This window comes from Mandrillus leucophaeus, unplaced genomic scaffold (genome assembly GCF_000951045.1).
Source record: "Mandrillus leucophaeus isolate KB7577 unplaced genomic scaffold, Mleu.le_1.0 Scaffold370, whole genome shotgun sequence".
NCBI classification, from domain to species: domain Eukaryota; kingdom Metazoa; phylum Chordata; class Mammalia; order Primates; family Cercopithecidae; genus Mandrillus; species Mandrillus leucophaeus.
The window spans coordinates 645,983-657,946 of NW_012103921.1; the positions used below are offsets into that span (position 1 = coordinate 645,983).

An 11,964-nucleotide genomic window follows, 5' to 3' on the forward strand; every position below is an offset into this window, starting at 1 on the left:
CGGTTATGCCAGCCCCACTGCACTCCAGTCTGGGTAACAAAGTGAGACCCTGTTTCTCTAAAAAAACAATTTTAGGCCGGGTGCGGTGGTTCATGCCTGTAATCCCAGCATTTTGGGAGGCCGAGGCAGGTTGATCACTTGAGGTCAGGAGTTTAAGACCAGCCTGAGCAACATGGTGAAACCCCGTCTCTACTAAAAATACAAAAATAATTAGCCAGGAGTGGTGCTGCACGCTTGTGGTCCCAGCTAATCAAGAGGCTGAAATAGTAGAATCGATTGAACCCAGGAGTCGCAGGTTACCATGACCCGAGATTGCGCCACTACACTCCAGCCTGGGTGACAGAGCGAGACTCTGTCTCTTAAAAACAACAACAAAACCCAAAAATTCGTAAAATTGGTTTCATACCCATCCATGTAATTTTAAAGACAACTTTTATTAAACTACAAGCTCTTGACTGGGCACAGTGGCTCACGCCTGTAGTCCCAGCACTTTGGGAGGCCGAGACGGGTGGATCACGAGGTCAGGAGATCAAGACCATCCTGGCTGACACAGTGAAACCCCGTCTCTACTAAAAATATAAAAATTAGTCAGGTGAGGTGGTGGGCGCCTGTAGTCCCAGCTACTTGGAAGGCTGAGGCAGGAGAATGGCATGAACCCGGGAGGCGGAGGTTGCAGTGAGCCGAGATCGCACCACTGCACTCCAGCCTGGGTGACAGAGCGAGACTCCGTCTCAAAAAAATTAAATTAAAATAAAATAAAATAAAATAAAATACTGCAAGCTCTCACAAGTAGCTCAGAGCAAATAAAAGATTTTTAAGCTATTGAAATTCAGCAAGGACTCACGTGAAATTTTCCTGTATAACCTATCATGCTTTGGGCTCAAGCTCTCTCTAGTTAATCACATGCAAAATTAATATTAATTCTGTTCTAGGCTAAGAGTTTAAAGAAAGGTTAAGTCTACTGCAAATTGGCATAATATATTGTATGCTCAGTACACTTTGGTTTTAGATTATCTGCCACACTTCCTTTGTCAAGTAAATGAGCTTGTACTTCTTAATCTTTCATCAAGTAGAGAGGGCAGCTTTTAAATAGCTTTGTGCTTGTAAATTCTTCTGAGTTTCATATGCTTTCAAATCAGAAATTATGTTATTGTAAATCAAATACTAAATTTAATTTTATAATCAGTGCTTCATAAGATGTCAAGGAAATTTATTACTTTAATGTTCTTGACCTTTATTGAAATATTCTGTATTTTCTGCATTCAAGCATTTCATATCATTTATATCATTATTTTATTTTTTAAGTTTTAATTTAATTTATTTGTTTATTTGAGATGGAGTTTCGCTCTTTTTGCCCAGGCTGGAGTGCAATGACGTGATCTTGGCTCCCTGCAACCTCTGCCTCCCAGGTTCAAGCGGCTCTCCTGCCTCAGCCTCCCGAGTAGCTGGGATTACAGGTGCACACCACCATGCCCAGCTAATTTTGTATTTTTAGAAGAGACAGGATTTCACCATGTTGGCCAGGCTGGTCTTGAACTTCTGACCTCCAGTAATCCACCTGCCTCAGCCTCCCAAAATGTTGGGATTACAGGCATTAGCCATCGCACCTGACCAGTTTTTATTTCTTTTGAATTCTAGAGATACGGCTTCACTATGTTGCCCAGGCTGGTCTCCCTCTTGTGCTCAACCGATCCTCCCACCTTGGCTTCCCAAAGTGCAGGGATTATAGATGTGAACCACTGAGGCTGGCCCATTTCTATCACTTTATATTATATTTATTTTATTTGGTATTGATCTTCCCATCTCACCACCTTACTTTTTGAGAAAACCAACCCAGTATTTTAAACTCCTTGAGCTGTGATTAATATTTTCAAACTTGAAGAGTTTTTACTTTTTTTGAGACTTTTTTTTTTACTTTTTTGAGACGGAATCTCACTCTGTCCCCCAGGCTAGAGTGCAGTGGCGTGATTTTGGCTCACTGCAACCTCTGCCAACATTCCCCACCACCCCCCGTTCAAGTGACTTTCCCGCCTCAGCCTCCTGAGTAGCTGGCATTACACATGCGCCACCATGCCCGGCTAATTTTTGTATTTTAGTAGAGATGGGGTTTCACCATGTTGGCCAGCTGGTCTTGAATTCCTGAGCTCAAGTGATCCACCCACCTTGGCCTCCCAAAGTGCTAGGATTACAGATGTGAGCCACTGCACCCAGCCGAGTTTTTACTTTTGATTAAAATATTTTATTGTGCTATATAATTCATGAACTTAACATCAATTTGAGTTTTATTATCCTGTCATTTGAAAAAACATACTATAATTTTAGTGATAACATGTGACTTAGTGTTAAGTATTTATTTACTGCTTTTTAAAACCTCTTTATTTTGGGAGGCCGAGGTGGGCAGATCACGAGGTGATGAGTTCGAGACCAGCCTGACCAACATGGTGAAACCCTGTCTCTACTAAAAATACAAAAATCAGCCAGGCGTGTTGGCATGCACCTGTAATTCCAACTACTCAGGAGGCTGAGGCAGGAGAATCATTTGAACCCAGGAGGAGGAGGTTGCAGTGAACCGAGATCGTGCCACTGTACTCCAGCCTGGGAGACAGAGCATCACTCCGTCTCCAAAAAAAAAAAAAAAAAAGCCTCTTTATATATCAGTGTCCCTTCATTTTTAGTAAAATTGGATGCCGTAGTAGAAAGTGCCTTCATGTTGGCATAGCTTAAAAGTATTTTTCATGTTGCTTTCAGAGTAATATGCCTCTATTTTCCTTCCCCCATTAAAAAATTTCAAAAGCTTCAAGCAGCACAAATATGACAAAGTAGAACTTCAAAGCCTTCCTACCAGATACAATCACTGTAAATAGTGGCTTTTTATAATGCAACTCATTTGGGCACAGTTGTACATATGACTTACTGAATGTCAAAACATTCAGCCCTTTTTATTGATTGATTGCATTTTGTTTTGTGGATCCATTATGTTTATCTGATTCTATTTTAATTTTTTATGTGAGTATGTACACACAGATGCAGTGAGGGTCCTTTTGTGTCCTGTACTTACATCATTACAAAATTTTCAGATTATTTCTGAGAAATAAATTCCTAGAAATCTCTGGATCAGAGAATTACAAATATTTATAATTGCCACATACTGACATATTGGTAAGTTTTCTTCAATATATTCATATTAGGGGGTTCATTTTGCTTGGTTTTGTCAACATAAAGAATACATCATTCACATCAGTTTTGTTTTCTCTTGTTTTGTTTTTTTGAGATGGAGTCTCCCTCTGTCACCTAGTCTGGAGTGCAGTGGTGCAATCTTGGCTCACTCCCACCTCCACCTCCCAGGCTGAAGTGATTCTCTTGCCTCAGCCTCCGGAGTAGCTGGGATTACAGGCACGCACCAGCACGCCGGGCTAATTTTTGTATTTTTAGCAGAGAGGGGGTTTTGCCATGTTGACCAGGCTGGTCTTGAACTCCTGACCTTAATCTGCCCGCCTCAGCCTTCCAAAGTGCTGGGATTACAGGCATGAGCCACCATGTCTGGCAGTCACATCAATTTTTATCAGCCCGATACAGGAAGTTAGACTTAGCAGTGTTGAGGCTTAAAGTTTTTCAAAATGTCATTGAGGTTGACCATCTTCTTAGGCTTGAGAAGTTATTTGTATGTGTGACAGAGAGAAAAAGAGGAGATAGAATTATCTGGTCATATCCTTCCGTTGCCCATTTTTTTACTTGATTTTTGTGGGGGGTTTTTTTGGTTGGTTGGTTGGTTGGCCTGCGACGTGAGTTTTCCCTGTGTCCAACTTATCCATGCTATACATGCTACCCACTGGTCACCTAGCAATCCTCTTGGTGCTCAGATTGACTATAGGAGTGCCAGTGTTCAAGTCACCCTTATTTTACTTTAATGATCTCAAAGTGGAAGAGTGGTAATGTTGGTAATTCACGTATGTCAAAAAGAAGCCACAAAGTGCTTCCTTTAAGTGGAAAGGTGGAAGTAAGTTCTTGATTTAAATAAGGAAAGAAAAAAAATTGTATGGTGAGCTTGCTAAGATCTGTAGGAACAAATCTATCTGTGAAATTAAGAAGGAAAAAAATTCATGCTAGTTTTGCTGTCACACTACAAGCTACAAGTTATGGTCACAGTGTGAGAGGGAAAAAGCATTAAATTTGTGGGTGGAAGACTTGAACAGAAATATGCCAATGGATGTTTATGGTGTTCGGTAGTATATGAGGTTTTAGGCATCTATGGAGTGTCTTGGAACATATCCCTGGACGGATCAGTGGGGACGACTATGTTTGATGGTAAAGGTTAAGTCCTTATTTCATTTGTCTTTAATGCTTTGTGTTCACCCCCAAAAAGTGTAGGTAGGTGAAAATGACATGCCATGACATGACAATGTAGGTGATTAACTTGGTTCATGACACAGTATTCTCAATACCTTGACTAGAATTAATAGAAGAATTCCATTTTTTCAATTTAAAAAGGCACATTTTCTTGCATAACCTAAATCTTTAAAAGTTAACTGTCATTGAGATGTTCCTCTTTCCTTTTAAGGGAAAGAAATATAACACTTTTTAGCAGAACTGTGTAGGAATCACATGGGTTTAATTTTCAGAGTTTTAAAGTTTTCTTTGTTCCGAATTGTGCAGAGTAGTATATCTGCTACTTTGAACTTTAAGTACACAATAACCACAGCAGATATCATTTGTATTTCTTTTGATTAGATGAATCAAAGGAAGAAAGAAAAGAAGAGGAGGAATTAAATTTTAATGAAGATATTCTGTGTCCACATGGTAAGCTAGAAGCATAAATGAGTTCTGTTTTATTATCCTTTTTTACTTTTAGCTTCTACTGCCTGGCTTTCATGCCAGTGTCTCTCACATCTTACCTGGGAAAAAAAATTTTTTTTAAGTAGAATTTCCCCATATTTAGAGGAAATCATTGGAAAAGAAACTTCTTGTCACTTGTCCCATTGACGTGCTTTTGAGTTTGAAGTATTGAATTTCAGTCGTTTCCCATGACTGTCATTGTCCAAGTTAAACACTTTGAGAATACTGCTCATATGTTTCTTCTTCGTCTTGTTAGGGCTATCTGTGGTTTTTTATTTATTTATTTTATCTGCAACATGATCTCTCTCTTTCGCTGTCCTAGCTTAGTGCAGCATCAACATCCTGGGCTCAAGTGATCCTTCTGCCTTGGCCTCCTGAGTAGCTGGGACTGTAGGCATGCACCATCACACCCAGCTAATTTTTAAATTTGCTTCCCACCTTTACCTCCCATAGTGGTGAGATTATAGGCACGAGCCACTGGTCTTGACTTGGTTTAGTTTCTTGTTTGTGTATTGACCAGCTGCTGTGTACTATGTGCTAGATAGTTTTTTAAAAAGCCAAATTCTAAATTCTCATTTAATTCTATGTATTTGTTCATGTATTTGTTTACTTGGTCTTGGTGAATGCTTCTGATAAGTAGCTTTTACAAGATGATTGTGCAAGGGATTCGTCATATATTAGACACAATTTTCTATTCTAATAGCACTCTGAAAGTCAAGCAGGTGTCTGTTTCTCAAAGCTTTCTACTTCATAAGTTCCCCTTCCCACCTTCAAAAAGTCTGAGCACTGAGTGCCGTAGCTTGCACCTATAATCCCAGCTACTAGGAAGGATCAGGTAGGAGGATTGCTTGAGCCCAGGAGTTTGAGACTAGTCCGGGCAACACAGCAAGACCCTGTCTCTAAAAAAATGTTAAGTGGGTTTGGTGGTGTGTGCCTGCAGTCCCAGTTTCTCAGGAGGGTGAGAGGATCACTTGACCCAGGAGTCTGAGGCTAGAGTGAGCTATGATCACGATGCTGCACTCCAGCCTGGACGACAGCGCGTTACCCCATCTCATTAAAATAAAATAAATAGGACAATAAATTTGACACAGAAAAGTTGGCTTGTCAGTGGTTTGTTTTGTTAACCCATGTTCATGCGTTTCTTGTTATGTGCTAATTTATTGCTAATATTTTGGATTCCTGTTGATCCTAATAAATTCTTAACTATAGTTCTTGTTTCATCAGTTGACTGTGAACCAGTGGATAATGTCTCACTTTTATCCCTGATGCACGCTGGCACTTTTATATGAAGTGCCGTTGATGACACTAGTGATGGTGTTTGTCACTAGAGTGGTACTACCATTCTGGATTATCTCACTGCACTTTAGGCCACTAGGTGAGTGGCATTCCCATTTACAGGCCACACAACTAGCAAGCAGCCATCCTGGGGTGTGTGTTTGGGTCTTGGTCTCTGTGAGTCCCAAATTCCTCTGTTCTTTCCATCGTATCACCCTATCTGTCTACTGGTTGGTCTTTTACACTACGGGTGCACAGCAGAAGAAGGTGAGCTGACCTCGTGAGTGCTGAATAGCATGAGGAAATAAACAGGGGAATGAAGTTCGGGTGAATAGCCAGAAGGAGGTGTATTTTTCCAGAGATGCTCTCTTATCACCTTTTCTAACCTTCACAGCATAGTTGTGGACACATGGGATTGGTGTCTCCATATTGAGAGTTGAAGCATCCGTGGCAGAGTATTGTTTCATGCTTGGTACTACCACTTGAAACAGTGCTGGAACTTAGATTGTCCTCGTGCTCCTTAGCTCACTGACCTTTGTTCTGCCTTCCCACCTTTTATCATGTCATTTCAGTACCGACAGTTTTGACTACAAAGCATGGCAAAGCTGAATGTCATTTCAGGACACATACTCCACTCCCTAGCCTATCAGAAATTGTACATAAGAGGCCGGGGGCAGTGACTCACACCTGTAATCCCAGCACTTTGGGAAGCCAAGGCGGGAGGATCACTTGAGTCCAAGAGTTCGAGACTATCCTGGGCATCATGGCAAGACCCCATCGCTACAGAAACATCAAGAAATTAGCCAGGGGTGGTGATGGTGTGCACCTGTGTTCCCAGCTACATGAGAGGCTACATTGAGAGGATTACCTGAGCCCAGGAGGTCGAGGCTGCAGTGAGCCATATTCACATGCCACTGTACTCCAGCCTCGGCGACCAAGCAAGACCTTGTCTCAAAACAAAACAAAACCGAGAGAGTGAGAAAGAGAAAGAAAGGAAGGGAGGGAGGGAGGGAGGAAGAAATTGTATACAAGCGTGATTTTTTTAGGCCATTATCTTGATCTGTAACTCTAGTGTTTTGGTGCCATACTTTGTTCTCTAATATTTTAAAGGATAGTTTGGCCGGGCATGATGACTCATGCCTGTAATCCCAGCACTTTGGGAGGCTGAGACGGGCGGATCACTTGAGGTCAGGAGTTTGAGACCAGCCTGGCTAACATGGTGAAACCCCATCTCTACAAAAATACAAAAATTAGCTGGGCAAATTTACAAAATTTGTAATTATTTTGGGCAAAAATACAAAAACCATGGCGGGCGCCGGTAATCCCAACTACTCGGGAGGCTCACCCAGGAGAATTGCTTGAACCCAGGAGGCGGAGGTTGCAGTGAGCCAAGATGGCGCCATTGCACTCCAGTCTGGGCAATAGAGCGAGACCCTGTCTCAAAAAAAAAAAAAAAAAAAAAAGGGTAGTTTTCTACCGTTGTTTTTGTGTTATGTTATCTGTCAACGTACCATATGTCCAGGGTAAAATTTTTCTGGTATAGGATACCTAGCCTTACTTAGAAATCCACTTTACTCATTAAGTTTCTGTTAAAACCTCTTTCTAGAGGTGTGCTGATGATGCTGGTAGGAGGAGATTATAGTGGGCAATTATTGAATGTTTACCATTTGCCTATAGTTTTCCACATTTATAAATATTAACTCACTTAATCTGGTTTTTTGTTTTTTGTTTTTTTTTTTGAGATGGAGTCTCACTGTGTCGCCCAGGTTGGAGCGCAGTGGTGCGATCTCGGCTCACTGCAACCTCCACCTTCCAGGTTCAAATGATTCTCCTGCCCCAGCTTCCTGAGTACATGGAACTATAGGCATGTGCCACCACTCCCAGTTAATTTTTGGTTTTTAGTAGAGATGGGGTTTTGCCATGTTGGCCAGACTGGTCTTGAACTCCTGACCTCAGTTGATCTGCCTATCTTAGCCTCCCAAAGTGCTGGGATTACAGGCGTCAGCCACCATGCCTGGGCAACTCACTTAATCTAACAACCCTGTGCTATCAGTATATTATCGCATCCATTCTACTGATGAGTAAGTAAACTGAGGCACAGAGAGGCAAGAGTCACCTGTCTAGGATCACCACACTGCAATGGATAGTTTTGCCTGGTATTTAACTGTCTGTTAGAAGTATTTTTTCCGTGAAAACTAAAGAGACTTGTGATAGTGGTTTGAACGTACCATTCAGAAGTCCAAAGCCATTGTTTGTAGGTAATTTTTCTCCACTTCAATTTCTGGTAGGCTCGTAAGATCTTTGTCCCCAGTGTTGTACGGGTTCATTTATTATGCTAGGCACTCTGTGGAAGCCAGGTGTGTCTTGGAGGGGCTTGGTGACTGAACCTCACTAGTGCGGTGCCCCAGCCGGCTTGTTTCACTGGGAAATTCCCAATGGCGCTGTCTGCTATTGGGCCACCAAGGTTTTTCCATAAGTATCTTTCATTCGCCTGCCTAGAAAATTCAGACCTGCTGTCACTCTTCAGAAGCTGTAGAAAGAAGAGGACTTTGGAGTCTCCCGCATTCAAGAGTGGAAAGGTTTAATTCTCCCTGTCTCAGCTTGTCGCTTCATTTGTCTCTGTGTTTTGTGTCCCCTGTGCAGGTTAGGTTTTGTTGTCTGAAAATAAGCATGTAGTCTTTGGTGGCTGGAGGGGACAGTGATCTCAAGGGCAGAGAAGGGGACTGAGCATCTGACTACATACCTCTTAAGTAGACTTTCCATCCCTTCTCTCATTTTTTGTAAATCCCTACCTTTACTTCATGAGCCCCCAGTTCTTGCGTCTGTGGGGACAGTACTGCAGTGTAGCAAATCTGGCTACTTCTTGACTTTTGCCAACTTAGAGTTAATTTTTATTGTGTCTCATTCACCTTCTTTTAAACCCTTATAATTTTTATCCCTGTTGTTCCCTCTGTTGTTTTCATCTTTATAGCTGTATGTCTTTTTATATAAATATAAATCCTTTGGTGTGGTGGTCCACATCTATAATCACAGCACTTTAAGAGGCTGAGGCATTTGAGAGCAGCCTGGGCAACATAGTGAGACCACATCTCTATTAAGAAATAAAGTAAAAATTAGCCAGGCAAAGTGGCACATGGCTGTAGTCCTAGATACCCAGGAAACGGAGGCAGGAGCATTGCTTGAGCCCATTAGATCGTGGTTACAGTGAGCTATGATCACACCACTGAACTCCAGCCTGGGTGATAGAGTGAGATCCTGTCTCTAAAAATAAAAGTTTATTTTTTATTTTTTATTTTTTATTGTGATTTAATGATGTTTCATGAGGCTCTTAAAGTAAATGCAGTTTTAAACATCATTTTAACCTGGAAAGTCCTTGACTTAAATTTTGATATTTTTATAACAAAATTCCTGTATATTTCTAATGTATTATATGTATTTAATATATCATAGGTTTTGTGTGAATTAATCATTGGATTATATTCCATTGGAAGATTTACTATCCTAGAGTTCAGTATTTGTTGCAGATATTATATAAGAAGCTTTATAATACAGATATTATATGTATCAAGTTTTCTTATCCATTTTACTTTGTATTCCTTTAAGTGAATAACCTTCCTATAGCTTACCTTGTTTATTACACCTAGTTTGCTTAGATGATGGGCTGTGTTGTGTTTTGTTATTTTGAGAGTACTTCTTGAGATGTCCCGAAGCCCAAAGTATTATATGCAGTTTGAACTAGATTTAGGGTGAGGGGTTGAGGGTCATTTATCCAGTATCTCTAAATTCATTGTTAACTAGATTTCTCTTTTTACCAGAAGAATCTTTGAGTTTTAGAATGTCCAGTTATGTTTAGTGAATTGAATCTCTCTTGACTGCTTTGATCTTGTTTTGGGAGATATTGCTCATAGAATGGATTTAGTTGATTGGCTTTCTCTGTAAATTTAAGAAATAACATGATTCATTGCAGGATACAAGTTTAATTTCTAACAATTTATATGTCACAGTGAAAAGAGCAACCCAAATTTATTTAACTATTTTGAGGTCATAGACAATATTCAAGTATATTTATTTCATTATTAATTACATTAATTGTATTAATATTCATAGTTAATATTACATATTAGCAACTACTGTGGTAGTAATTATTAGAATAATAGGAAATAAAGTTTAGAAACTCAGCTAAGAAGTAGAGTGAAGGACTATATATATTTATTACCAACTAGACTATAGTAAAATGATTATTTACTATTATTCTGATCTCAGAAATGAATTTTGGTTGTTCTTTCCTAATCATATGAGAAACACTCATCCCACATAAAAGCCAGTCACCACCTAAAAGTACCCTGATATCAGAATGAAGCCACGCACCCACAGTGTCTGTGGTCTCCTCTGCTCATTTAATAGTAAAGTGTGTGTGCACATTCCCATTATTGTTTCCTCATAACCACATGGAGTTATACCACACACAAAGAATCTCTTTTTTTTTTAAAGCATAAAAAAGAAACTATTTAAATATTATAATTGCCATGGAGTTCTTTCCAAATCAGGTCATGGAAATCTACTTTAATCTTTTTTATAGTTACATTATACTTCACCATAAGGACTTACTAAGTTAAGGTTTGACAATCCAATTAATCTTTTTCTTTCATTTTTAAAAAATAAATTCTCTAATTGTGTCTGAGGATGGGCATGTTAGAGTAAGTTTTCATAGACTTGCGGGAAATTTAAATTAACAGCCCACCCAGAAAGAAAATACATGTTTACTTTGTGACCTCATTTCTCTGGTAACAAGTCTATTAAAGCAAAATAATTTTTTGAGGATTATTCAGAGATCCAGAAGAGGTGAGGGGTAGAAGTTAAGTTGCATTTTGAGGTATTATAAATTATAGGGACCAGGCATAGTGGCTCATGCTTATAATCCAGCATTTTTGGAGGCTGAGGTAGGAGGGTTGTTTAAAACCAGAAGTTCGAGAGACTCCCTCTCTACAAAATAAAATATTAGTCAGGCATGGTGGCTCGTGCCTGTTATCCAAGCTACTCAGGAGGCTAAGGCAGGAGGATTGCTTGAGCCCAGGAGGTGGAGGCACCAGTGAGCTATGATCGTGCCACTGTACTCCAGCCTGAGTGACAGAATGAGACTCTTTTTTTTTTTTTTTTTTGAGACGGAGTTTTGCTCTGTCACCCAGACTAGAGTGCAATGGTGTGATCCCAGCTCACTGCAACCTCTGCCTCCCGGGTTCAAGCGCTTCTCCTGCCTCAGCCTCCCACGTAGCTGCAATTACAGGCGTGCACCACCACTCCCAGCCAATTTTTTTTCGTATTTTTAGTAGAGATGGGGTTTCACCATTTTGGTCAGGCCGGTCTTTAACTACTGACCTTGTGATCCTCTCACCTCAGCCTCCCAAAGTGCTGGGATTACAGGCGTGAGCCACTGCCCCGGCCTATTTCCTATTAAATAAAAAAAATACATTTTAAAATATATTATGGGGTTTGAATGAGCTATAGACCTGGGTTTGTTTGTTTGTTTTTTGAGACAGAGTCTTGCTTCTCGCCCAGGCTGGAGTGGAATGGCACAATCTTGGCTCACTGCAACCTCCGCCTTCCTCATTCAAGCAATTCTTCTGCCTCAGCCTCCTGAGTAGCTGGGATTACAGGTGCCTGCCACCACGCCTGGCTAATTTTTGTATTTTGAGTAGAGACAGGGTTTCGCCATGTTGGCCAGGCTGGTCTCGAACTCCTGATCTCATGATCCGCTCGCCTTGGCCTCCCAAAGTGCTAGGATTACAAGTGTGAACCACCAAACCCGGCCTTAGACCTGGTTTTGTTGTTTTGTTTTGTTTTGTTTTGTTTTGTGTT

General features: G+C 40.5%; 1 protein-coding gene across 1 annotated transcript in view; it reads left to right on the forward strand.

Annotated features, from left to right (window-relative positions):
• Positions 1 to 11,964, forward strand: part of USP48 (ubiquitin specific peptidase 48) — a 103,431-nt gene that overhangs the window by 60,940 nt on the left and 30,527 nt on the right. Inside the window, exon 15 of the mRNA XM_011990133.1 lies at positions 4,729 to 4,797. Coding sequence (XP_011845523.1) covers positions 4,729 to 4,797 — 69 coding nt within the window. The remainder of the gene's footprint in view (positions 1 to 4,728; positions 4,798 to 11,964) is intronic.